Source organism: Thamnophis sirtalis, unplaced genomic scaffold (assembly GCF_051295495.1).
Source record: "Thamnophis sirtalis isolate CommonGarterSnake01/CBP01778 unplaced genomic scaffold, rThaSir2_p1.2 scaffold_4, whole genome shotgun sequence".
NCBI lineage: Eukaryota > Metazoa > Chordata > Lepidosauria > Squamata > Natricidae > Thamnophis > Thamnophis sirtalis.
Window position 1 is genome coordinate 125820738 of NW_028261384.1, and position 27210 is coordinate 125847947.

The following is a 27210-nucleotide window of genomic DNA, read 5'->3' on the forward strand; positions in this document are numbered from 1 at the left end:
CATTTTGGGCCTAGCCCTCCTTGCAGCTTCCTGGGAGCAAAAACAGGCCACAGGGGAGGTGCGCCACACTCCCCATGCTCCCCCGCTCCTGCACATACATCTCTCACATGCGCTCCCTGCGCACATGCATAGCAGAGACCTGAAAATTAGGTGGCCGGCGGGAGGCGCATGTGCATTTGTGGTGGAGCTGAGCTGGGGCAATAGCTTGTGTGTCCATAGGGCTCTGTGTGTCACCTGTGGCATGTGTGCCATAGATTCGCTATCACAGGACTAAAATATATTTGAATGTGCCATCGGATTAGTAAATTGTTATTGGCAATATAATTTGTTCTGTCCAGAGGTCAGAATTGGTAAGTCAATCTACCACTGTACAGCCAGCATAAAGTTAACTTATTCTCTTCCATACTTTATCACTTCTTCCACATCTTTATTTAGAAGTTACATTTTCTACCCATAGAAATATATAAATATTAATTTAATTTTTACCTTTTTTCTCTAATGCTATTAGAGTCAGAGCAAAAGGCATGAAGCATACCTTAGCTTTGGGCAAGGATGATCAATTGCAAATACAGGTAGTCCTTCACTTACAACTGATCCTAAAGGGTTAAAAAAAATTCTATACCAGTAGAAACGATCCATTTAGCAGCAATTCTGTAGGAAACCATGTGCTGTTTCTTGGAGAATAAAATTAAGACTCCCTTTTGGCATTACTTCAAAGGATCCCAGCTATATGATTAGTGAGCAGAGAAGGTATAACAGTCAGATTTTTTTTTCTTAGTATTTTAAGTTGACTCTCAGGACTGGATCGAGAATGAAAGAAGGTATAAAAACAAGAGCTTCTGCTCATCCTCACATTGAAATATCCACTCCAAGTCTTAATTGCTCTCTAAAATTATTTTAGAAAAAGAATATTTGTGGCTTGGCTATTACAAGGAAATTCAATGTTTGGTAAGCAAGCATAATTTTTATAATTGTTCTTCATTTAATGACACTCACGTAATACAACTGTACAATAAATCATGAGTTTACAACACCAAGATTTTGCAAAGCAAATTAAAAGAATTAGAATAACCATATTATGCATAGCTCTGTAACATAAGCATAGATATAATTCAGGTTCTGTTTATTATTTATTCAGCTTTTGTATCCCTGGATGAAGAGGATAAAGTATAGCAGTATGAATTACTTTTTTCCCTTAGATTTAATTTAAACTTCCTACAAACCCCTCAATTTAATCCCTAATCATAGTTATTCTCTGATTTAGCATTATGGTGGCACTGCACCAATACAAATAAAACCCAATCATTTTGGTTATTTACTTTTTGTTTGCCTTCTGTACCATTTCTTTAACCTAATCTTAGAATAGGATTATACTTCTGTCTGAACTACAAGCAGTATCGGCTTTCTCTACTGGAATGCTCTATTTGGAAATCTGCCCAAATTCCAGAGTGATGAAGTAAAAATTGGGGCACCTTTTAAAAAATGTTTTATTTGTTTTATTTATATTACTTTCCACTTCCAACCAAACAGTGAGGCATCAGGGTTTTAAACAATCAAAATCCACATATTTGTTATAATATGCATCACAATACTTTTAATAATATAACTATATATCCACATTATTATGTATTATTTTTATTATGTATTATGCATTATTTTATAATAATACATAATATCTTCATCATCAAAGTCCCCCCACTTTATCATTCCCTCTTTTTCATGTGCCCTCTTTTCTAACTTCTATTACTATTATCGAACCATTCATAAAATACATCCCACATCAAGAAATACTCAGTTTCTGCTCTATCTTTAATAATAAGCATTAATTTATCCATTTTTGCAGTCTAGTGTTTTCTTAATGATATTTTCATGTGACGGTATTTCATCATCTTTCTAATGTACAAATACAATCCTAGTTGCAGTTAATATACTGTATGTAGTACCAGATACATAGTCTTTTAATCATATTTTTCTCATAGAATGAGAACAGAAACAGAAATATTTCAGGTTTCAAATCAATATGCTGCTTTTTCATTTTTTCCAACCAAGTATGGATTTTCGTTCTAATTTTTTAAATTTGTATAAAAATAGATCTGGTAAATGTTGGAAATGCAATCAATCAATAGGTTCATTTTATCATATGTGGTGGACATACCCGAAAATTGGGGCATCTTGATATAATGTGGAATCTTTTAAGTCAGACATCCAAGCCTTCAACATATACACACTCTAAATGCCACTTTGGACATGGGCTGTCATTGGGCCAAGACATATTTGATATTTTGCACATTTACAGACCCATTGCCTAATATTGTACCATATAGTTATTAGATATGATATGCCAAAAGAAATATACAAAATTAATTGAAAAGCCTGCGAAGAGTCACATGGATGATTAAATACTATATACAAAAGATTCTAATCATATTTAGAAGTTTAGACAATATTAAAGGATGCACTTAGTCTCATTAAAATTATTTATTATTTATATCTACCCTGGTTTTTCTCCAAGAGATAACAATACCATTGCTTAAATATTTTTTCTTACAATAATTCTTTGAGACAGGTTGAGTCAAGAGATGGTTCAAATAGTTTCCTTTTCTTGCGGTCCCTTCATCAACAACCTGATTATTTCTGTAACATTCAGGTAGTCTTCAATTGACAATCATTCATTTAGTGTTGAAAAAAGTGATGTGATCAGTTCTCTACTTATGACCAGTGCAGATTCCATACTGGACATGATCAAAATTCAGGCTCTTGGCAACTAGCATATATTTACATCAGCTGCAGGATCCTGGGTCAAGTGATCACCATGTGTGACCTTCCCAGACTGCTTCTACCAAGCAAAGTCAATGAGGGAATCTGGATTCATTTAACAAGTGTGGGATTCACTTAACAGCCATGCCAAAAATATCATAAAGTTGTGACTCACAACTGCTTTGCTTCCACTTACAACCATAATTAAGCCCAATATTTCTGTTTCTAAGCAAGAACAGCTGTTAAGTGGGTTTTGCTTCATTTTACAACCTTTCTTGCTACCATTGTTAAATGAATCACTGCGGTGTAACATGGTTCTAAAGTGAATCTGGCTTGCCCATTAACTTTGCTTGTCAGAAGTTTGCAAAAAGTGATTACATGGCACCGAGACACTAAAACCATCACGAGTCCATTGCAAACAGCCAAATTTTGATCACATGATCACTGGCTGCTGCAACAGTTGTTTGTGTGAAAAATGGTAATAAATCACTTTTTTTGGATGCCGTTGTAACTTTGAAAAGTGACTAAACCAAATATTTTAAGTCAAGGACTCCCTGTATCTGTATTATGTCTATTATTTGCAACCACAAGGTCCTCTCATGGGCAACACAGCTAACAAACTATAATTTTGTTAACCTCTCTCTACTTTTTTGCTTTTAATTGTGTTGGCTCAAGTGTTATCGGAGGTCAGCAAACAAGAGAAAATAAATAAAATGACATCAATGCTTCTTCCTCTGCGTTGTTCCTCTCCAGTCTATTTACCATAAATAGAGAGGTAGTTGCATCATTATGCTTTTGCATGATTAATAATCTACAAAATATATAACCCTGACCATAATATGTAAGATTGATAATTGCAAAGCAAATTTCTCTATTCTTTATAGCCCATTAAGCAAAATGCAGGCAGGGCCAATGAGTGGCTCCCAGGGAGGAGGAAGAGGTGGGACTTGAGCACCGGCCACTTCCTGCTCTCCTTTTCCCGCCTTTTCATTACTGCTCTTTTCTATAGAGAGCGAGAGAAAGACTGTCCCTTCAAGACTCAGGTCTCCCTGGCAACCTAATCCGACCTGCAAAAAAAATATATATGCAAAGGCCTGAATGGCCTTGAAGGGCTCAACTGCGGCCTACAAAATTGGCCCATTTTACAAGATGGCTGAGGGATAAAAAGTGTTTTTTGTCTGGGCGTTGCTCTGCTATAAGCACTGCTGGGCCAGGCGGGAGAATCTCAAGGACTCTCCTTATCTATTTCTACCAGAGCTGCGCCTCTTTGCTTTATCTTGCAGAAATTTGCCATTCTCCTATTAAGACAGAAGGCCTGAATAGCCTTCGCTTCCTTTCCCCACTTCAGTACTGCTATATAAAAAAAATTACAAGGAGCTGGCATTAAGTCCCACACTTTCCAGTCATTTTAAGCGGGTAAAATAAAAATAAACATTTATTAAAAAGACAGCTCTTGAAAATGAGGGTCAATATGGGGAAAAAGAAGAACAGGGTTAATGTATTGCGTTTCTGTCAGGTATAAATCTATGAAAATAACATATGCCTCAAATTGACACATGAGAATGGTACACTTTGTAGGGGAATCCTGGCTTATTGGACTTGGGATTGTTACAGACTTGGATAACATGGCAAGCATTTTCAAGTGTTTTTAAAGCTGAATGTATTTTTTGCACTTATTAATGGAAAGAAGAAATGGCTGTTAATAATGTCTATATTAATAATGTCCATCAACATTATGAAAAGACATTTTTTCTCATTAATATAAAGTGCACCATTCTCAATCATTCAGGTAATGGCTGTTAATAATGTCTATATTAATAATGTCCATCAACATTATGAAAAGACACTTCTTCTCATTAATATAAAGTGCACCATTCTCAATCATTCAGGTAATGGTGGTCTCAAAGGTGCTATTCCCTTCTTCCCTCCCAAAAGGCCACTGGACTTTCTTGGTTCTTTCTCTTTGAAAACATTTTGCTTCTCCACCCAAAAACTAATTCAGTTCTTAAAAACACTTTCAAAGAGGAAAGAAAAATCTAGAAAGTCCAGCTAGCTTTTGGAAAAGAAGCACCCTTAGGATGACTGTTAATAATATTTTTTTATTTTTCTAAGCTGACTTGGTTTTTATTCCCTTAAATAAGTCGTCATAATTTTCTAGAGTCACCCAGATCCCTCTGTTCTAACCCTGGGAGGTTAGAGAAAATGTTCTATAAAGCCATGATTTATTTTATTGATTACTGCAAGGCTTTATAGTTAGAACCACTGTTTTTGAGGGCTTTTAGGAAGGATAGGGCAAAATAATTACCAAGAAGCTCAAGTTTTCCGAAGTGGTAAGCTGTGACAATCAAATGGATCTTCCATGTTCAGAAGCAGTAGGCTCTTAATATGCTCTTGGAAACAACTATAATAAGGGTACTGCTTCTGTATTGCTGCTTATGCACTTGTTTGAAGGAATTATCCAGGGTGACAAAGTTTAGCCCTTTAATCAATAATGGGCTGGAGAGACAGTCATGATGGTGATGGAACATTAGGGAATTAAAGAGATGAAATTGGCGCCTTAAAACTCTGCAAAGTTTAAGACATTGTCCCTCATTCTAAAAATCCCACAACAAAGGGGTGGGTGGGTGGGGGGCACAAGGTTTATATGAGCTGTGGTGACACAATGGTTAGAATGCAGTATTGCAGGCTAATTCTGCTGGTTGCCAGCAGTTCGATTCTCAACAGCTCAAGATTGATTCAGCCTTTCATCCTTCCAAGGTCGGTAAAACGAGAACCCAGATTGTTGGGGACAATAGGCTGACTTTGTGAGCTGCTTAGAGAGGCACTGAATAACACTTAATAAGTGCTACTGCTATTGCTATCTTCTTAGCCATACTTTTGGAACCTTGCTTTGAAACAATACTCTGGAGGCTAAAGTATTTCTTTGTTATTTCTGTTTTCACCAAATTCATTCTTTCAGATATATTGGATCAGCTCTTATGGCCAAACTGCTTGGGAATTACAAAAACAGTATTTCAATAGAATTTGAAAGGCAACTGGGCTTGTTTGAGGCAGATTGTTTTGCTTCATTTTTTTTTTTTTGATTCACCATATCCATTTATAATTCTTTGATTGTTCAGATGTTACAAATTTATTAGCTGCCTAAGGGATGCTGGGAAATGTAGTTCAAAAGGATTATGTGGGTTCCAGTCTTGTACTGTGATAGCAAATGTGTTTGCATTTGAAGGGGGAAAATGGTTTTAAGTCAGTGGTTCTCAACCTGTGAGTTGGGACCCTTTTGGGGGTCGAACGATCTTTTCACAGGGGCCGCCTAAGACCATCAGAAAAAATATTTTCAAAAAAAAATACAGAAAACATAAAATAATTTTATGGTTGGGGATCACCACAACGTGAGGAGGAACTGTATTAAAGGGTCACGGCATTAGGAAAGTTGAGACCCACTGTTTTAAGCCCTTCTGAATGCCAGCTCTGAGTCTGATCAACTGATCATAATTTTTTTTCTAAATTTAGGTCTGCGCTGAGGCTAAACCATATAAGAAATCTAAAAACATTGACAGTAATATATTTTTCTCTATCAATGTGATACTGTATAGTGAATGCTATGTAACTGTTCCACAGGAATCCTTTGTGATACATTTGGCTTCAGCAACATGTCTGTCTGTGAAGATATGCTTCTTTGCAATTATCGCAAATGTCGAATCACACTTTCAGGCTATGCGTGGGTCACGGCCTGCTCACATATCTTCTGTGACCAACATGGCAGTGGAGAGTTCAGTCGATCGCCAGCAGTCTGTCCCGCTTGTGCCAGTGCCTTGTCTGGCAAATTGGACATTGTTCGGATAGAGCTCAGTCCTTCAGAAGAATATAAAGCCATGGTATTAGCTGGGTTGCGCCCAGAAATTATTCTGGATATCAGTTCTAGGGCTTTGGCTTTCTGGACATATCAGGTAAATTGTATCCAGTAATGGCAATTTGAGTCAGAAAGAATTCTTTACTTAAAACACTAGCTGGGTATCTCGCTCCTAAGTATATTTAGTCTGAATGTTTGTATCATTTTTATTGTTTTTAAAGGTTTTCAGTATTTTTAATTGTAATACACAAACGCAAACACACTTTTGTTTTTAATTGTAAACCAAGCATAGTCATTGATTGAGATAGATGGCTGTAGAAATGGAAAAAGATGGATGGATAGATAGATAGATAGATAGATAGATAGATAGATAGATGTAGGATTGAGAATCTCCATAGACACATAGAATGCTGTATTGTAATGCTGTATTACAAAAGTAATTTCATCCAAATTTGCCCAAGACTTACTCCTTTCTACAGGTAGTCCTTGACTTACAACAGTTTTTTTAGTGACTCTTCAAAGTTACAACAGCACAGAAAAAGTGACTTATGACCATTTTTCACGATTACAAGCTTTGCAGCATCCCCTTAGTCATGTAATCAAAATCCAGACACTTGGCCATGTCCCAAGATGACATAATTCCCCTTTGCGACCTTCTGACAAGCAAAATCAATGGGGAAGCCAAATTCACCTAAATACCACCACTCACTTGACATCTGCAGTGATTCACCTAGCAACTGTGGCAGGAAAGGTCATAGAATGGGGCAAAACTCGCTTAACCCACGTCTCACTTAGCAGCATAAATTTTGGGTGCAATTGTGGTTGTAAGTCCAGGTCTACCTCTACTTATTCTTTAATACCTATGTAGGTCCACCAAGAACGTTTGTATCAAGAATACACCTACAGCAAAGCAGAGGGCTGTCTGAAGCAAATGGAGACAGTCTACACCCAGCAACTCCAGAGCAAAGATATGGAGCTGACGTCTATGAAGAGTGAAGTCTCTTCCTTAAAGAAAGTATTGGAGGAATACAAAAAGAAATTCACCGAGCTCTCAGAGAAACTCATGGAGCGTAATCGTCAGTATCAAAAACTGCAGGGCTTGTATGACAGCCTGAGATTACGGAATATTGCTCTGGCCAATCAGGAGGCAGGCCAAGAGCCTCCAATGATGCCTCCGCCTGGTGTCTTTGGTTTCCCTATGGGTAAGAATGGCGACTTTTAATATGATCCTTCACAAGCACTTCATGAGCCGCGGTGGCGCAGTGGTTAGAGTGCAATACTGCAGGCTACTTCTGCTGACTACCAGCTGCCTGCAATTTGGCAGTTCAAATCTCACTAGGCTCAAGGTTGACTCAGCCTTACATCCTCTCTGACTCTATAAACTGCTTAGAGGTGTTTGTGAAGCACTCTGAAGCAGTATATAAGTTTAAGTGCTGTTGCTATTGCCATGGTGAATAATGCTTGGATGTAATCCATGCACACACAGAATTATTAAAATGACACGGGACCGCTAAAGATGCTAGACATTAGACAAATATGTAGCAAGTATTGTATACAATGTTGTGCTATTAATAACTTACCAAACGTATCTGGCTTTCCTACCAAATATTATTTTGAATCTAAGCTATTTTTAAACAATCTGAATACTAAGTGTTTCCAGAATAAATATGTTGCCAATTGATATTTGTATATTTTCTCTTACAGAGCAAATTGCTTTGAGAGTTTAATTTAAATTGGAAAACAGTGAAGAAAGATTTCTGCAATTTCTCCCTAGCATCACAGTTCTGATTCCTGCCACCTGTAGCTGTAATATGGTTTACTTTAAAAATAAAGAGAGATTCTGATTAAGAATCTCCGATTTAAGTGTAATCTAGCCTTTATTATGGGCATGTATGTAGCTAACATTGCCATTTTTTTTTACAGGGGAGGAAATTTAAACCCTTCTCTAATACCAAGACTTTCACTCACATCTTCTAGGTAACTCTGCCAGGCTCTCTAGGAACACTACACCTATCCAGGGCCGGCGTGGTGAAGGGGACTTCAATTTCAAACCCATCTTTGCCTCCTCTCCACCCATGGCTGAGTCTGCCAAGAGCTTCTTTTCCTTTACCTCTCCGGACAATGATTTGGAACACCACACAGGAGGCAGCAGAGCTTATAAAATTAAGAGAATGTAAACCCTAATGTGCATTTCAATTTCATTGCAGAACCTCCTGAAAACCCAGTTCCGTATTTATGAGCCCGAAGTTTCAATATAAACAAAATGTCAATGCTCGAAACCAGATTTTCATTACATCAGTGAATGTCAAATATTTTCCAAGCCATGTCATGCGTTAAAGCAAGTGAGGGACACCTCGCAAAGTCAATATTTTTTTTGGAATGGTTAGATAGTACAATGGGTTACTGTAGTTTACATGTACATGAGTTCGTTACATTCTTGTCATTGTTGTGTCACATAGCAACCTCCTTGTAAACACAATCGTTCCGATACATTCTCAGTGATTTAATTATTGTGCATTATGATTCAGTTTAATTAGTGCTCAAATTGCTTATTCTAACAAATGTGTTATAATGTTTTAACCCATTGATGACTGTTTTCAACTCTCACATCTTATAGTAGCATGTTTTCTTCAATGGGTGCATAAATATATTTGCAAGGATTTGTTTCTTTTGTTCATTGCTACTTGTAAACAAAATCATATGGAAGGGAAGATATTACCTGCACGTATACATTTTCATTGGTATAAATATCTGTGGATATCCTTTTTCTGTTTTGTGATTAAGCATTAAGTGCTTTTCTGGTCCTCAAAAAAATAATCCTCCTCCTTCTCTTCCTCTTTTACAGCTTGGATGTCGAGGGAGAATCATTTTATTAATTTCTTTAAGTGGACCTAAATTATGAAGACTATGTTGCTTCAAAACTTCATCTGTTTGATAAATCAGATCATTGGATTACAATCGTCCATATGATTTTCTCTATGTTGAATTGTAACATGTAGAACATCTCAAATGGGCCTTAAATTAGTAATGATTATTAAATTCATTTATTTTAATGGATTTATGCAATCCATAAATGAAAATCTTGATCTCATTCTATTTCATTACATCACTTTGTACTTACATTTCTAGAATCACCCCGATCAAAGGAAAGTTAAGATGGGCAAAATGGACGATTAAAAAGCATTTACTGCTTAAAATGAAATCTCACAAGAGTGGGCTGTGCATATGGACATGGAGACATGGACAGTGAGGGAATTTATTTAGATATTTGTATCCTGCCTTTATTATTTTACAAGCAACTCCAAGTGGTGAACACACACACACACACTTGTATTCCAATTTTATTAATGTAGCTATTTGTATTCCAACTTTATTAATTCCAACTTTATTAATTGAAGGGGTTATTAAATAACCCCCTTGTTCAAGCAGGAGCTCCTATCTATACCATTTCAGACAAATTGCTATCCAATTCTCTTTTTAAAAACCTCCAGGGATGTGAGCCAAGGTGGCGCAGTGGTTAAATGCAGCACTGCAGGCTACTGCTAGATCAGCAGGTCAGCGGTTCAAATCTCACCGGCTCAGGGTTGACTCAGCCTTCCATCCTTCCGAGGTGGGTAAAATGAGGACCCAGATTGTTGGGGGCAATATGCTGACTCTCTGTAAACTGCTTAGAGAGGCCTGAAAGGCCTATGAAGCGGTATATAAGTCTACTGCTATTGCTGCTATTGTTTGTTTTTTTTAAAAGAATTTTTGGAGTTGAAGTCCACTCAAACTGCAGAGGTTGAGAAACACCGATCTAAGTAGGATTCTTGGTTAGAAATACTCTCCAGAAGTTTGTGAGTGCTCCAGCGTTGGAGGTTTTTAAGAGGGAGAGATTGGACAACCATTTGTCAGAAATGGTAGGGCCTCTTGCCTAAGCAGGGGATTGGACTAGAAGACCTCCAAGGACCCTTCCAACTCTGTATTCTATTCTATTCTGTTCTATTTCATATTCTCATTCCATTATTTTCCTTATTCTACTTGAAAAAGTAGGCTAAGGATTTTCCCATGGTTGCTAAGTGAATCGGTGCTATCATTAAGCAAATCCATTGACTTTGCTCGTTCAGAAGCCAACAAATGGCGATCAGATGACCCCCGGGATGTTTCGACCCTTCTAAATACATGCCAAGCGCTCACATTTTGATCAAATAAGGGGGGGGGGGGTGTACTTTAATGCTGATAAATGTTGGACCATTTACAAGTGACTTTTTTCACGGCTGTTATCATTAGCCTGAGCAGCGGGGTCGGACTACACGACCTCTAAGGTCCCTTCCAACTCTGTTATTCTTCTTATGAAAAAAAATAAAACTGGTAAGTGACTGTCTCCCCTTAAGGCCGAAAGACTCTTCCTCCCCGCTCCTTCTGGTTTGCTCCGAGTCCTCCGGGCCTTTAGAGGACTCTACCTCCCTCCGTGCTTGCAAGGCGGAAAGAGAGAGGGAGAATAAACAGGAAAGGGAGGGCGGAGGCTGCAGCGATCATGGCCGAGGACGAAGAAGAAAACTCGCAAGCCCGGCAACGTTTGCAGGTATGACGACGACTAAAAGAGGTTGTTCTCTTCCCTTCTGCGTTTTAAAGCCGCGATTTAAATAATAATAATGATTAAAAAAAATGCCCGCGCCTCTGTTCTGGGGAAGAGATGGAGCAAAGCTCCAGAGCTTTCCCCGATTTATGCAGGCAGGTAAAAGTAAGCGAGTTGGGCGCGCAAACCTAAGTGGCGTTTTAAGAAGCCGCGGACGAGCAAAAGAAAAAAAGAACCTTCATCTAAATTGACGCCATTTATGCCTTTTCCTGGTTTAGTAAATTTAGACAATGTGGGTGTAGTTGGCAGTGGGTGAAGTAGGCAGAGTGGTTTAGAAGTTGAAATAGACGTAGAAAGGGACTTGCAAGGTGTGTATGCACTCCTGCTTTGCTTGCAGATATTTGTAGATTTTCCTAGTTTTTTTTCCTTAGATTCCCAAGATGTTAGAATTATCAGAGAAATCTACTCTTAATTGCTGCTTCGGGAGTGAGCCGTCGTTTCAAGCCTTGGAGCAAAGATTTCTGGGTTAATCTGTGGCTATTCCATGAAGAGAGATTAAATGCTGGTTAGGTTTGCTACCTAAAAATAGTGGTTCTGTGTGCTGCAGACCATAGTTTAAATTAACTTTTCTCCTTCCTCAAAAACAATTTATGCTTGGCTGAGTAAGGAACATTAAATTTCGATTTACCTGATTGTATTTTGAATTTTCATATATATTTATCTGTCAACATAGTTTTAAGTATGTTATCAGTGGTGCTGCCAAGTTTGTGTGGAATGGGCACAATACGTTTCAAATTGGGCAATTACATTTTAGCTTAGAGGCTGATAAATGCTTTGTTTATGGTATGCAATTTATGGTACATTTATAGTATGTGTATAGTATTCCTGGAGGAACATTGTCCATGGGGTCGCAATGGATTGGACACAACTTCACAACTAACAGCAACAAAATGGTATGCAACCTGGGTTTGCCAGTTTGGCAATTGCATCGCAAATGTCAGTGCATTTTGTATCAGCAATATTGGGAGATCTGATAGTATTTATCTATCTATGAATAGGAATTGGTCGACCACCTCTATCATTTCCGAGATCACTATTTCGAGAATCACAGTGTGGAAGATGCTGGGAAAAAGCAACAGGATGTTCAGGAAGAGATGGAGAAGACTCTTCAAAAAATGGAAGCCATTGATGGTAATTCACACATGACTTTAATTTTTGCATCTCCATCTTAAGACATACGTTTTGTTTCATTTCTAGATTCTCCCAAATATACTGATCTGTCCCAGTACTTATGAGGGATGCGTTCATAGAATTGAAAATGTTTGAGTCTAGTATAGGAGTATCCAACTCACATGGTCACGTGACACATCACGACTTTTTCTCCTTCGCTAAAATGGGTGGGCGTGGCTAGCACGTGACATTCCTGGTTTATTACCTTGAGAAAAGGGGAAGTTGTAGGAACAGACCAGGCAGAACTGTGGGTGGAGTTAAATGCATCATCAGTTTAGAATCTTTGCGTTGTCTCAAGATATCCAAGTCCAACCCTCTGGGAATTCCGCTGATCCTTATCTAGTATCAATGTAGTGCTGACCAGATTCTGGTTTATAGGTTTCATTTATGCAGCAGTTTACATGAATGGTCCTGATTCTTTACACTTAACACAAGTAGCTCTGACAAATAATTATAGTGCAATCCTTCCGCCCCCGCCCCCCCCAAAAAATATCCACTCCCAAGATACCAAAATCAGCATTTCAGCATTTTGATATTGCGATTCTTCATTATTTGGCTACCAGAAGTCTTTGTTGTTTGTTTATTTTAATTATTTATTTAAAAAAATGTGTGTGCCCCCCCCCCTTCTTGAAAGAACTCTGGGCACCCAGAATGACAGGAAAAAGCATAAAAACCATAGAACAGCGATGGTGAACCTTTTTGGGCTCGCGTGCCTTAAGGGAAGGAGCTCAGGGGGGTGGTGCGTGGGCATGCTGCACCTATAATGCAATGTGCGACCTCCCCATTGTGCATACGCGTATAAGAGACGCTCCCCCCTTTTTAAATGCTTTTTCCGCCCTCCCCAGGCTCCAGAGGCTTTATTGGAGCCGGGTGGGGTGGGGTGAAAAAAGCCTCCCTTGTTCCCCCCCCCCCCCCCGAGGCCCTCCGGAGTTCGTAGGGTCGGTTTAAGGCCTCTGGAGACCTTTAGGAGGCTTCCCTGAAGCCTCTGGAGGACTAAAAAGGACCCTATGAGCAAACCGGAAGTCACTTCCGGTTTGCTCATAGGGATGGTTTAAGCCCTCTGGTGGCTTCAGGAACCCCACGAGTAAACCGGAAGTGACTTACGATTTGCTTGTAGGGTTGTTTATAGTCCTCCAGAGGCTTCAGGGAAGCCTCCTGAAGATCCCTGAAGCCTCTGGGGGGCTTAAACTGATCCTAAAAGCAAAACTTCTGGTTTGCCCTTGGGGCCGGTTGTTTGCCCTCCGGAGGCTTCAGGGAAGCTCCTGAAGCCTCCAGAAAGCCTCTGGGTGGGGGAGGCTCTTTTTGCCCTCCCCAGGCTCCTATAAAGTCTCTGGAGCCTGGGGAGGGCGAAAAATAGCTTTAAAAAAGGCTGAACTAAGCTGGCCAGCGCATGTATGCAATAACATATGGATGAAATTTCTCTTTTTCTTCTCCACTTCTAGGTTTATCAGAAGGGAGATCTTACATTTTGATGCTTAAGGGGAAAGCTTTGAATGTATCAGCAGACTACAACGCCCAGTCTGAAGAATTGCTTTCCAAAGCGGTCAAGCTGGACCCGGAATTGGTGGAGGCGTGGAATCAATTAGGCGAGGTTTACTGGAAAAAGGGTGATGTCTCTGCAGCACATACTTGCTTCTCCGGAGCACTCGGACACGTAAGGTTCTCCCTAAGTTCTCTTGCTATCAAATCGTTCTTTTGTGTGAAGGATTGTTTGGAAAACACTGACTGTTCTAATGGCATAAGAGCCGCGGTGGCGCAGTGGTTAGAGTGCAGTACTGCGGGATGCTTCTGCTGACTGCCAGCTGAATGCAATTGAGCAGCTCAAATCCCACCAGGCTCAAGGTTGACTCAGCCTTCCATCCTTACCAGGTGGGTAAAATGAGGTCCCAGATTCTTGGGGGCAAAAGGCTGACTCTGTAAACCACTTGGGGGGGGGAGGGGCTGTAAAAACACTATGAAGCAGTATATAAGTAATTGCTATTGCTATTCTGTAGATCAAATAAAATACCTTCCAGAAGAAAAAAAAATACAGAAAGTCCTCGTCTTATGACCACAATAAGCCTCAAATGTCTGTCGCTAAGCAATACAATGCTTAAGTGAGTTTTACACCATTTTAACACTTTACAGCTGCCAAGAAGGGAATCACTGCAGTTGTTCAGTTAATAAAACAGTTATTTAGTGAATCCGGCTTCCCCATGGACTATGCTTGTTGCAAGGTCGCAAAAGAGGATCCCATGACCCCGGGACATTGTAACCGTCATAAATAGGAACCATTTGTCAAGTATCTGAGTTTTGATCATGTGACAAAGGGGATATTGTGATGGCCATAAGTATGGGTCACTTTTCACTGCTATTGTAACTTCGAAGAATTGCTTGCAAATCTAGGACTATCTATGTTGCAAACAATAATTTGGGTACACATGGATAGTAGTCCCCGACTTAGAACCAGAATTGAGACAGGAATTTCCATTGCTAAGCATGGTGATTGTTAAATGAGTCACAGGAAATTTTGTAACCTTTCTTGCCATCGTTCCTAAGCAAATCACCGTAGTGTTAAGTGAATCACGTTAAGTGAATCATGCGACAATCCAACTTCCCCATTGGCTTGCTTGTTGGGAATGTCACAGATGGCAACCACATGAGACTACAACTACAGGCAGTCCTTGGCTTAAAACAGTTCATTTAGTCGCTTAATGACTCCATAATCCTTTGCGGGGTGGAGTCCAGGCAATTGAATGGAACTGAGTGTTTACTGCCCTTCCTGTTGCCGATGCGGAGTTTGCAACAGATATATTTCAGCCTCTACTTAGGATCGAACTCAAAGCCTCCTGATTGTGAGTTCCACCTTTAGGCCACCACACCACTCAAAACAGTTCATTTAGTGACCATTCAAAATTACAAGGGCATTGCAAAAAAAAGTGACATGATCATTTTTCACACTTAACAACCCGTTGCAGCCTCCTCCATCATCAGGTGATCAAAATTCAAACGCTTGGCAGCTAGTTCATATTCATGACGGTTGCAGTGTCCTGGGGTCGCATGATCAACTTTTGCGAGGTTCTGAGAAGCAAAATCAATGGGGAAGCCAGATTCATTTAACAACCGTGCGACTAACTTAACAGTTATTTGCAGCGATTGTCTTAACAACCGTGGCAAGGAAGGTCACAAAATGGGACAAAACTCACTTCGCGAATGTTTCCCTTTGCAACAGAAATTTGGGACTCAATTGCGGTCCTAAGTCGAGGAGCTACCTGTATTGTAATTACATGCCAGTTGCCAAGCACTTGAATTTTGATCACGTGACGGGTGACAGTGGGGATGCAACGGTTGTAAATGCGAGGACGGGGTCATAAGCCATTCCTCCCCCTCCCAGTGCTCTGTAATTCCAAACAATTGCTAAATGAATGGTCAGAAAAAACGGGCGCTTTGGAGACTATCCCCCAAAAATTCGGGTTGGAATTTCATGCTTAAAAATGGTATGTATTGCTCTTATTAAAAATCGAACATTTATGCACCCAGAAAAGGAAAAATCCTGATGTCACTGTCAGAAAAATGGGTGCCGTGATCAGGAAAAAGGATGCCTCTTTGAGGCCAAATTTTTTTTGAGCCAAAATGCAAAAATGATGACGGGACGAGATTTGGGGTGGAATTTCGTGCTTAAAAATGGTATTTAAAAATCGAGTGTTTTTGCACCCAGAAGAGGAAAAATCCTGACGGGGCAGTCAGAGAAATGGGTGCTTTGGAGACCAAATTTTTTTGGGGGACCCAAATGCAAAAAAACACTAGTTTATTAAAAGTCCTCTTTTTATACAGAAATCTCATCCTGCAGCCAAACTTATTTTTCCTTTCCACCCTCAGCGTAAGAACAAAGTCTCCTTGCAGAATCTCTCCATGGTGTTACGGCAGTTGCGCTCAGCTTCTCCCGATGAACATGCACAAAATGTGATGGACAGTGTGCGGCAAGCCAAGCTGGCTGTGCAGATGGACATGCGCGATGGACGCTCTTGGTGTGAGTTCTACTATGTAATCTATTAGCCTGTTCTGACCCAGCCTTTGCGAGCATCACTCAAATCACGGGTGGGATTCCATTTTTTTTTGCCCAGTTGCTGCGTGGGCGTGGCCTACTCAGCCTCCTGCACAATGGGGGTGGTGGTGTTTTTGCCCTCCCCAGGCTCCAGAGGCTTTCCTCGAGCCTCTGGGAGGGTGAAAATGGCCTCCCCCAGGCTCCGGAGGCCAGAAACGAGCCCATTTCTGGAACTTTTGGGAGGCCCATTTTTCCCTCTCCTCAAGCTCTGGAGGCTTTCCTTGAGCCTCTCGGAGGGTGAAAATGGCCTCCCAAAGCTCCAAAGGCCCTGGTTCTGGACTTAAACAACTTTCGGGAGGCCTGTTTTTGCCCTTCCAGAGCTTCCGTGTGGTCTCTGCACTCTGCAGAGTCCCTAAGGGAGTGGGCGGCATACAAATCCTAATAAACTTGAAAGTTGAACTTGAAACTTATCTGGCACCCAAAACAGACTGCGTGGAGATTCCTGTGAGGGGAGGGGCAGGGTGGGAGGAGCCAGCCACTTCTTGCAACTACTGATTCGGCAAACCAGATGTAAAATTAGCATCCAGTTCGCCCAAACCGGTCCCAACTGGCTGAATCTCATCCCTGACTCAACAGCCTACTCATGAGGAGAAACCCATTTTTATTTAGAAAGGGTTAGGGCGCTTCGGTTAGCATTTCAATCCCCACAACCTGGGTTGTAGCAAGAAATCCTTACCAAGCAATCAGCCGGAGGGGAGTCTCCTGAAGCATGAACGATTGTTTCCGACAACTGCGCTTCCCACATCCGTCCTGCTTATCCCCAGCCAGAGAGAGGCTTGCCAATGTCTCCTTCGTTTCCTGGATAGCTAGTCCTCAGTCCTATATTGCTTTCCTCTCCGCCTGTTCTCTGCGCATATGCACATCTGGAATGGGCCCCAGCTGTTCCTCCCAGTTGCTCAGGCCCCGAAAGCAGCTGTCTCTCCACCTGAGTGTGAGTAGAGGGGCCTGCATCTGGCTCTGAGTCCTTCTGCTTCCGGAGGCTCTGATGGTAACCCAGGGACTCCCTCTGCCTCCTCTGCCTCATCTAATTCTGCGGAGCTGGCAGTGGACGAATCACAACGTAACCCAAGCAGGGGATAGCGGTGGGGAAAGGGAATGGGATACGCAAAACTGGCTAATTTTTTTTTCCTGCATTCCACAGATCTGCTGGGCAATGCCTACCTCTCCTTGTTCTTCAATACGGGACAGAACCCCAAGATCTCCCAGCAAGCACTGGGTGCCTATGCACAAGCAGTAGGTGCTGGAGGGGGAACCGAGACAAAACTGTGGTAGGGGGAGGAAGGGATGGTGGTTCAAGTTAAGCCCCCTCTAGTAAAATTCTAGAGCAGCGACCTCCAAGCAGAGGGCGAGCACACATGTGTGTGCAGCTCCATTTACGTGAGCAGCACAGATAAAGTGTCTACATGCACACTTGCTCATTGCTCACGCAAGTGGAGCTTCACATGTGCGCTTGCTCACCCACTGATTCTGCAGCCCAGTTCCGAATGGGTCATGGCCCGGGAGTGGGCCACTGCCCGCAGGTTGGGGACCCCTGCTGTAGGGGATCAGGTGAGAAGAGTAAATTCTGTGCGACAGTTAGTATGGATATTGGAAGATTTGAATTCAAATTCTGACTTAGATCCAGAATATACATTACAGGTAGTCCTTGACTTGCGACCATAATTCAGCCCAGAATTACGGTTGTAAATTCATACCAGTTGTTAAGCAGGGCACCATGTGACCAAACCTGATTTTTGCAAGTTTTTTTGTGTGATGGTAATTAAATGAATGCAGTGATCTTTAAATGAGAGTCGTGGTGGTGCAGTGGTTAGAATCCAGCAGTATTGCAGGTTAACTCTTCTGCCCATAGCCAGAAGTTTGATCTTGACCCAACTCAAGGTTGATTCAGCTTTCCATCCTTCCAAGATTCTTAATACGAGGACCCGGACTGTTGGGGGGCAGTATGCTGACTCTGTAATCAGAGGGCTGAATTATTACAGAAGCAGCATGTAGGTTTTGTTATTATTGCTATTGTTAAGCGAAATAATTGTCCGCAATGGGTGTTTTTGAAGAAAACTGGAAGCATCGTCCATCATGGACACATTATTAGAGGATGCTGCAAACAGCTGTAAATCTGGCTTGTTGCTGAGCACCGAAAATACAATCACGTGACTGCAGGAGATTGTTGTTGAAACTTCAGCTTCAGATTGTAAGTAGGGTTGGAGAGGTCCAGCCTCATTTTAAAGTCACCAAGTGGCTGGTTGTAAGCGGAGACCTACAAGTGGCTGGTGGTAAGCTGAGACCTACCTGTTTGTTCTTCTCCTAATTGTATATTCTTACATCTTTGTCAGTATATAGGGCAGTGATGGCGAACCTTTTTTTGGCTCGCATGCCAAAAGTGGGGGGAATGCAGGGAGGTCATTTGCAGGTGTGCCACATGCATAATGGTATGTGCGTGATCCCAGCGTGCATGCACGCACAACATTTTTGGTGTGCTTTTTTCACCTTCCCCAGGCTCCAGAGGCTTTATAGGAGCCTGGGGAAGCTGAAAATAGCCTCCCCCGCCCTCCAGAGACCCTCCGGAAGCTTCAGGACCCTCCCTGAAGCCTCCGGAGCATGAAAAATCAGCCCTATGGGCAAACCAGGAGTTTGGGAATGGACTTCTGGTTTGCTCGCAGGGCTGTTTTTTGCCCTCTGGAGCCTTCTGGGGCCTTCAGGAGGCTTCCCTGAAGTCTCAGGCGGGCAAAAAATAACCCTACGAGCAAACCGGAAGTGACTTCCGCCTAGGCTCATTTTTTTTGCCCTCCGGAGCCTGCAGGGAAGCCTCCTGAAAGCCCCTGAACGATCCGGAGGACGAAAAATGGCCCTACTAGCAAACCGGAAGTGCCTTCCTGAACTTTCGGTTTGCCCGTAAGGCTGGTTTTTCGCGCTTCTTTGTGTATATAAAGAAATTTCTTATATAAATGAATCCTGCTGAATTATTTACTTGTGTTTCTGGTTGGATTGCTGCAAACTCTTAACAATCTTGTCTACCAATATGCATGAATGAATGACAGTGTCTAGAAATAATAAAATGTACCATGAAACTTCAGGCTGTTAGGGAGAAAATTATTTATGAACACAGCTTTCTTTGCAAGCAGAAAACTTACATTCCTGGAGTTATCTGGCTAGAACTTTTATTTAATGGCACTAGTTTTGCACTTGTGAGGAAGATGGAATTGGAACAGTATTTTAAAATGCATAAAATTCTGTTAACTCATTGTGTTACATAGTATGCATCATCCTCCAGTTGTCCAGACTTCCTTTTTGCTGTTAAGAGGCCTAAAGAGTTCCCTAAAATAAGATTTGAAATACGGTGCTACATTGATATTCCATTAATTCAGCAGCAGTAAAACAGATTTTTTTTTTATTACCCTAAATGGAAGGGTGGTTGGTGAAGATGACAGAACTTGTTGAGATGACTAAATTAACTTCGTCTTTGAAGGGGTTCTTGGTGTTCTCTGAGCTTGGTTGTTTTCTTGCAGACGTTTCATTACCAAACTAGGTAACATCATCAGTGCTAGTAAGGAGTGGGGTTTGCTCTCAACTTATATTCTAGCACTGTGACGACGAATCTATGGTACATGTGCCCAAAGTGGCACACGAAGCCATGTCGGCTAGCATGTGTGGCATCGCCTGTTCCTCTTCCAGGTTTCTGGTGTGCATGTGCCAATTAGCTGGTATTTGTGTATGTGGCAGTGCGGGAAACCAGAAGGGCTGGTCTTCCATTTTCCAGTGTGAGCATACATGCCATGCGCAGAAGTAACCGGAGGATTTGCTGGCTGGTGCCCATGTGTGCGCCAGAAACCGGAAGTACTTTTCTGGGTGCGCACATGCCCCCTGGGAGTTTTTCCTCCTGGTCACAGTCCAGATGAGCGCACGCACAAAGTGCTTCATTTTTGGCACTCAGTACCAAAAATGTTCGTCATCACTGTTCTAGCATCATGCCCTGTGAGTGTTGGTGAGGATGGTCTTAGAGAGTATTTGGTTGGGCTGTTTACTGTTTGGCAATTCCTTCATTTGGATATTGTTTACTTGATTTGTTGGTTTTACGTTAATATTGGAATTAATTTAATGCTCTTTCTGGATGCTGATTGCTGGCGGGAAGGTGCATTGGTCTTTTTGTTCCCTTTTTGGCTTGTTGATTGTCTCTTCTGCATAGTATGTAGATACTGTTGTGGCCCAGCAGAAGCCGTTGGAGCTGCCACCAGACTCTGACAGCGAGGGGCTCTATGAATCGGCTCTGGAGGTTGTAGAGGACCCTGGACAGGGTTCCGACTACGAGCAGAGCGCAGAGGCTGGTTGGCCACCAGGAGGCATCTGAGCCTTGGACCAGTGGGGAGGAGACAAGGGAGAGTGAGCCAGACTCCAGTAGTGAGTTGTTCCTGGATGCACGTCATCAAAGAGCTAATAGGCATCAGGAACAGTTACGCAGTTACAGGAGGTAATTGCACTCAGCTGGTGGTCATTAGGCTCCTCTCCAGACTATAAAAAGACTCCTTGTGCACACGCCCCTCTTTGCAGAAGTCAACGCAGGATTGAATGTCCGAGGACATTACTGTGAGCTTGGCAGGCTGGATTGCTGCAAAGCCTTATCTGTGTTTATTGCTGCCCAAGCTTGTCTGTGCCGGTTTGCTGCCAAGGACCTGTCTGTTAATTAAATGCCGTAACTTATCTCTGGCTCGGAGTGTGTGTTGGTGTGGGACGATACTACAGAACAGATACTGTTTATGTGTCTATTGATAGCTAATGTGTCAGAGTGCTACAAATTCCCAAGCATTTTTGGATCATAGTTTCTGGCTTCTTTGATCAGAAAAAAGCAGCATTTATGTTTATTGCTCACTTGGAGACCCCTTATGGACTTTATACATAAAATGGGAAATACATCCTAAGTTCACAAAAGGTTCACAAGAATTGCAGAAATTTTTATGATTGTCAAGTCCTTGATACCTGATAAAAGGGTTTATTTTGAGATGGTGAACAGTTCGGGAAATGATGATAATTCTGGGGTTTAGATCACAGTTCCCTTAGGAAAGTCTTTCTAGCGTGATAATGACATTCTTATGAATTCATAGACTACGAGAGATTTTATAAAACATCCATTTGCTGGATAGGGGAGGGAACAACACAGAGGATTATAATGCATGGGAAAGAGGTCTGCTGTAACTTTGAATAGTTACTAAACAACCAGTCATAAGTCAAGGACTACCTGTAATATAGTTTGGGGAAATAAAAAAAAACAACAAACGCATTCTGTTGACTTCATTGGAAAATTCTAATTTAATTGTTGCAAAGATGAATCCAAATGGTCACATTTTAAATTAAGAATTCATGTGGGTTCTTTCTTGCCGTATAAAATGGCTGTTGATATCTACTCACAATCTTTCAAATGCAAGTGCAAATATGAATGAATGAATGTTATGGAATAAAAGAATAATAGAGATGGAAGGGACCTTGAAGACGGCCTAGTCTAACCCCTTGCTCAAGCAGGAGACTGAATACCATTTCAGACAAAAGGCTGTCCAATCTCTTCTTAAAAACCTCCAGTATTGGAACACCCACAACTTCTGAAGGCCAGCTGTTCCACTGGTTATTTCTTCTCTCAAGAAATTTCACCTTAGTTCTAGGTTGGTTCTCTTCTTGATTAGTCTCCATCCATTGCTTCTTATTCTGCCTTCAGATAATTTGCAGAATAGGCTGGCCCCCTCTTTTTGAGAGAGAGAGAGAATATTCTTTGCTAATGAATTACCGTATTTTTCAGAGTATAAGAGGCACCAAGATTTTGAAGAGGCAAATTAAAAAAAAAAGGTTTTTGCACTCTGCAGACCTCCCAAAAATGGCCCGTTTTTCGTGAAAGGGGCCTGTTTTTTTGTCAAAAAAGGGCATGCATAGCTTTTAGGAGACTTCTAGAGTGCTCCTGGGGGCTGCCCCCCCCCAAAAAACGAGCAAAAAACAGCCCATTTTTTGTCAATAAAAGGGCATACAGAATCTTTAGGAGGCTTATAGAATGCTCCTGGGGGCTGGGGGGGGGGCAAAACAAGCAAAAACAGTCCATTATCCACTCATTTATGCCCTCCCCAGCCCCCAGGAGCACTCTGGAAGCCTCCTAAAGGCCATGCATGGCCATTTTTGCAAGTGGGGGCAGAGTTTTAGGAGGCCAAAAATGCTGTATTCAGTGTATAAAATGCACCCAGATTTTCACCCTCTTTTAAAGGGAAAAAGGTGGGTCTTATACTCTGAAAAATACGGTAGTTCTTTATCTACCTGGCAGTGCTGATTATGCATACTTTATATTTATTTATTTGTAATAGGAAAAGGTGGACCCCACTGCTTCTTGTAATCCAGATTTGCATCTCAATCGAGCCACGGTAAGGAAATTGAATAGAGAAGCCCACATGAAGTTGGCTAATGTATGAATGATCCATCAAGAAAAGCTTTAGGATCATAGTTTGCAATTCCTAAATGTAATGGGATCCAAGGCTATTGGCTAAGATGTTGATTGTAATTTTTTAAATTTTTTTTGGGAGGGGTGGATCTTTGTTCTAATATCTCAGTATCTGGACATGACGTCACCTGCTGATCTGATTTGGACTTCGAAGCTATTGGGATGCTACTAGGATTAGGATGCTGAGTTTTCGGATGCTAGAGACAGGCATCACTTTGGCCCCAAATTGAATCCATGGTTTTTACATGCTTTTTTGCGCAGCTTTCTAAGTATGAAGAAAACTACATGGAAGCTTTGGAGGGGTTTTCACGGGCCGTAACCCTTGACCCGACTTGGCTTGAACCTCAACAACGGGAGCAGCAACTTATGGATTTCCTTGAGAGACTAACTGGACTCCTTGAAAACAAGGTAGTATGGCAGCAGAGTTTGGGATTTTTGTGTCTTCTTTTTCAAGGGGTGGGATTCAGCCAATTCGGATCGGTTCAGGCAAACCGGATGTTAATTTTAATCTGATTCCTGAACCGGTAGTTTCAAGAACTGGCTCACCCTGTCCAACCCCCCCCCCCCCCCCAGAAGTCTCCACGCGGCCTGTTTTGGATGGCAAGTAAGTGCAGGGTTGGCATGGAAGCTCTGGGAGGGCAAAAAGCGGCCCTTCCAAAAGTACTGGAGATCTGGAAATGGGTCTGTTTCCAGCCTCTGGCGGGCCACCGGAGACTGCGGAGGCCGTTTTTGCCCTCCCGGAGGCTCAAGAAAAACCTCAGGCTCCTGGGGAAGGCAAAAAATGGGCCTATTGGAAGTACCAGAGGTCCGGAAACAGATCCATTTCTGGGCTCTGGAGGGCCTCGAGTGCAGGGGAGGTCGTTTTCACCTCCTCGGAGGCTTGAGGAAAGAGGGCGAAAACTCACTCCCTACCCCTGCTGTGGTGCAGGAAGCCGACTAGGCCGTGCCCCAATGACCACGCCCACCCAGCCACCGGACAGAGAACCGATTGCTAAAATTTTTCAATCCCACCCCTGCCTCTATTAGGTAATGCCGCATCTGCCAACAAGTCTTGTTCCTGCTTCTTTCCTCTCCTAGGGCAAGGTGAAAGGCAAGAAGCTGCAAAGCATGTTGGGAAGCTTGCGTCCCTCCCACCTGGGCCCTTGTGGTGATGGACATTATCAGGGGCCTTCAGGTCAGAAGGTAGAACTACAGAGACGATCCCTCAGTGCCTTGCAACCTGGTGTTAACACGGGTACAGTGATCTTGGGGAAGGTGTTGTTCAGCCTGACTACTGAGGAAAAAGTGCCTTTGTGAGTATAGAATTGTATTCTGAACCTTGTTTGCCTTAATATCATCAACTTGTGGTGTTGGCTTTCACAGCCTATGTCTATTAGGCAGTGTTGAACTTCAGGCTTGATCATAGTTTCTGACTTTGATCAGAAAAAGGCAGTATTTATGTTTATTGCTCACTGGAAACCCCTTATGGACTTTATGCATACAACAGAAAATACATCCTAAGTTTATTTGTTGTTTTATGCATAAAGTCCATAAGGGGTTTCCAGTAAGCAATAAACATAGATATTGGCTTTTTTTTAAAATCAAAGAAGTCAGAAACTATGACTTAGTAACTTCTGGAATGCACAGTGTATATTCCATGCTAGATCTGTATTGAATACATCTGACTTGACTTGTACAACGGGCCAATAATTAATTTATTTCAATTTTTCCACTTTCTGTTCTCCAATAGCACCTTTGGATTGGTGGACTCTCTTGAAGGCCCCTGTTTTGCTGTTACTGTTTACAACATGGTTCAAAGCTGGGGGGTCCTAATTGGGGACTCGGTGGCCATCCCTGAACCTCATCTTCGGCACCATCACATTCAACACCGGAACAAAGTGAGTTGATCCCCAATTCTCCCTTTGTCTGTCCTATGTCGTTCCAGGAATAATGTTCAAACTTAATCGGAGCCTTCCGCAAATAATCTAAAAACAAGTTTTAGGTTATTTCTGGAAGGCTCCGATTAAGTTTGAACATCATTCAAACTTGGAATAATGGGAATTAGCGACAGTCCTCAATTTATGGCCACAATTAGGGCTAGAATTTCTGATGCTAAGCAAGGCAGTTGTTAAATGAGCCATGCCTGATTTTACAACTTTTTCTTTTTTTTAACCATAGTCATTAAATGAATCACTGCGGTTAAGTGAATCATGCAAACTTCCCAGCTTCCTCCATTGACTTTGCTTGTCGAAAGGTGGCTGGGGATATTACAAATGGTGATCGCCAGTGATCACCATTCACGTGATCTGCTGAATAAAATTCTGCATTGGCGACAGGAAGGGCATCTGGGCCAATAAACACTCTGCTTCAATCAGTTACCCCAATTCCACTCCATAAAGGATTATGGGCTCATTAAAAGGAGATGATGATGATCTTATCTTTAACTACTGCCTCGCTTAGCAATGGAAATGTTGGGCTGAATTTTGGTTGTAAGTTGAGGAGTAGCTTTGCTTCTCATTTTTCTTTCCCTTTTATTATTTAAGCTGCCTAGAGTAGCGCTGTAGTGAAATGGGCAGCAAATGCGTGTAACAAATAAATAATGATACTTATGCTGATGTTCTTTTAAAACATCTCACATGACCTAAAATTCTTCGTGCTCATTCTTCCCCCCCGCCCCTTTGCTTTTCAGAGTTTTACTTTTTCTGGTCTCCGGGTAGAGTCTCCCCTGCTTCTCGTCGTGAACGGCAAAGTTCAAGGATCCCAAAACCAGGCCGCTTCGACCGTTGCCTATCAGGCACAAAGTGAATGAGAAAAGACAAAATCTTCCAGGGATGATTGCATTTTTTAAGCTACATCAGCCCCCTCTCCTCGTATCTTTTTCAGTAGTTTAGAGAGATTGGACTGATTCGTAGAAATACCATCCAGCCGTTAAGTGAAGGAGCGAGACAAAAAAGAGAATTGCAAATGCTTAATTTTTGTGCTTAATTCTTGTCTGTTTTGGTTCCACCCCACTCTCAAATTTATTTTCCATAGACACCAGTTTTACTTTCAGTAGTACTAAAATGAGTGTCTACAGAAAATCTGGGGGCTGCTCATTTTTCTTCCCCATCTCTTAATTTTCTTCCCCCTTTTCTGACCTCTTCTTTCACCTTTGCTCTTGCTTTGCTTTGATCATATTTAAGGTTGGGCCGTTGGTCAGTTTAGATCAGCGGTTCTCAACCTGTGGGTCGCGACCCCTTTGGGGGTCGAACAATCCTTTCACAGGATCGAGTGTGGCTCTTCCACAACCCGTGTGTTAATGAAGCCAGTGGGACTTAGGTTAGCATGACTGTCCTAAATCCCACCGTCTTATGAAGTCAGTATGATCACCTCTACATCCAACTGGTTATTTCTGTGTAAATAGAAGAGATGCTTTCTGTATTTATTTTATATTATTTTGAGATGGGGTTTTGTTTTTGTAATTTTTATATATTTTTCCTGCCAGATTCCTGATTTTTCCCCCCCTTCCAATCCAATAAAATGAGTTCATAATATCGTGTAAAATTTCTCTTTATAGAGAAATGGTAAAACAAATGTTTCACTTAACATTGCATAGAACTACTGTGTTATCTCATACGGCTGAGACTAGACTAGAAGGGAACGGAACAGGACAGGAATAGAATTAGAATTACAACTGAATTGAAGTAGAGTGGAATTAGAATTAAAATAGAATAGAGAAAGTGGAATGGAATAGAATAGAATAGAAAATATGAAACGAAACAGAAAAAATAGAATAGAAAATATGGAATAGAACAGAATATTATATATTATATATAATTATATATAATTGATTGAGACACGGTGGCTCAGTGGCTAAGATGCTGAGCTTGTCGATCAGAAAGGCCGGCAGTTCAGCTGTTCGAATCCCTAGCACCGCATAATGCAGTGAGCTCCCATTACTTGTCCCAGCTTCTGCCAACCTAGCAGTTCAAAAGCACGTAAAAATGCAAGTAGAAAAATAGGGACTTTGGTGGGAAGGTAACAGCGTCCCATGCGCCTTTGGCGTTTAGTCCTGCCAGCCACATGACCACGGAGACGTCTTTGGACAGCGCTGGCTCTTTGGCTTTGAAACAGATGAGCACCGCCCCCTAGAGTCAGGAACGACTAGCACATATGTGCGAGGGGAACCTTTACCTTATAGTGGACAAGTGTTCATCAACCTCTGGGTTCCTTGTGATAGCAGAACCAATTAATTTCTAAAGAACGGGCAAAAATAATGGGGAATGAATCTGTCTTCTTATTGCAAGTAA

The 27210-nt window shown here is 41.6% G+C and overlaps 2 protein-coding genes across 2 annotated transcripts; both read left to right on the forward strand.

Moving 5' to 3' along the window:
- Nucleotides 1-6379: 6379 nt before the first annotated feature.
- Nucleotides 6380-9444, forward strand: CCNB1IP1 (cyclin B1 interacting protein 1). The gene is made up of 3 exons (XM_014071202.2): nt 6380-6704; nt 7476-7809; nt 8585-9444. Exons 1-3 carry the CDS (start codon nt 6408-6410, stop codon nt 8782-8784), a joined length of 831 nt encoding a protein of 276 aa, XP_013926677.2. The 5' UTR covers nt 6380-6407; the 3' UTR covers nt 8785-9444.
- A 1601-nt stretch (nt 9445-11045) lies between these two features.
- Nucleotides 11046-26452, forward strand: TTC5 (tetratricopeptide repeat domain 5). The gene is made up of 10 exons (XM_014071203.2): nt 11046-11171; nt 12224-12356; nt 13838-14049; nt 16254-16404; nt 17621-17712; nt 22809-22865; nt 23204-23350; nt 24020-24234; nt 24672-24819; nt 25611-26452. The coding sequence occupies exons 1-10, from the start codon at nt 11124-11126 to the stop codon at nt 25728-25730; spliced, it is 1323 nt and encodes a 440-aa protein (XP_013926678.2). The 5' UTR covers nt 11046-11123; the 3' UTR covers nt 25731-26452.
- Nucleotides 26453-27210: the final 758 nt, after the last annotated feature.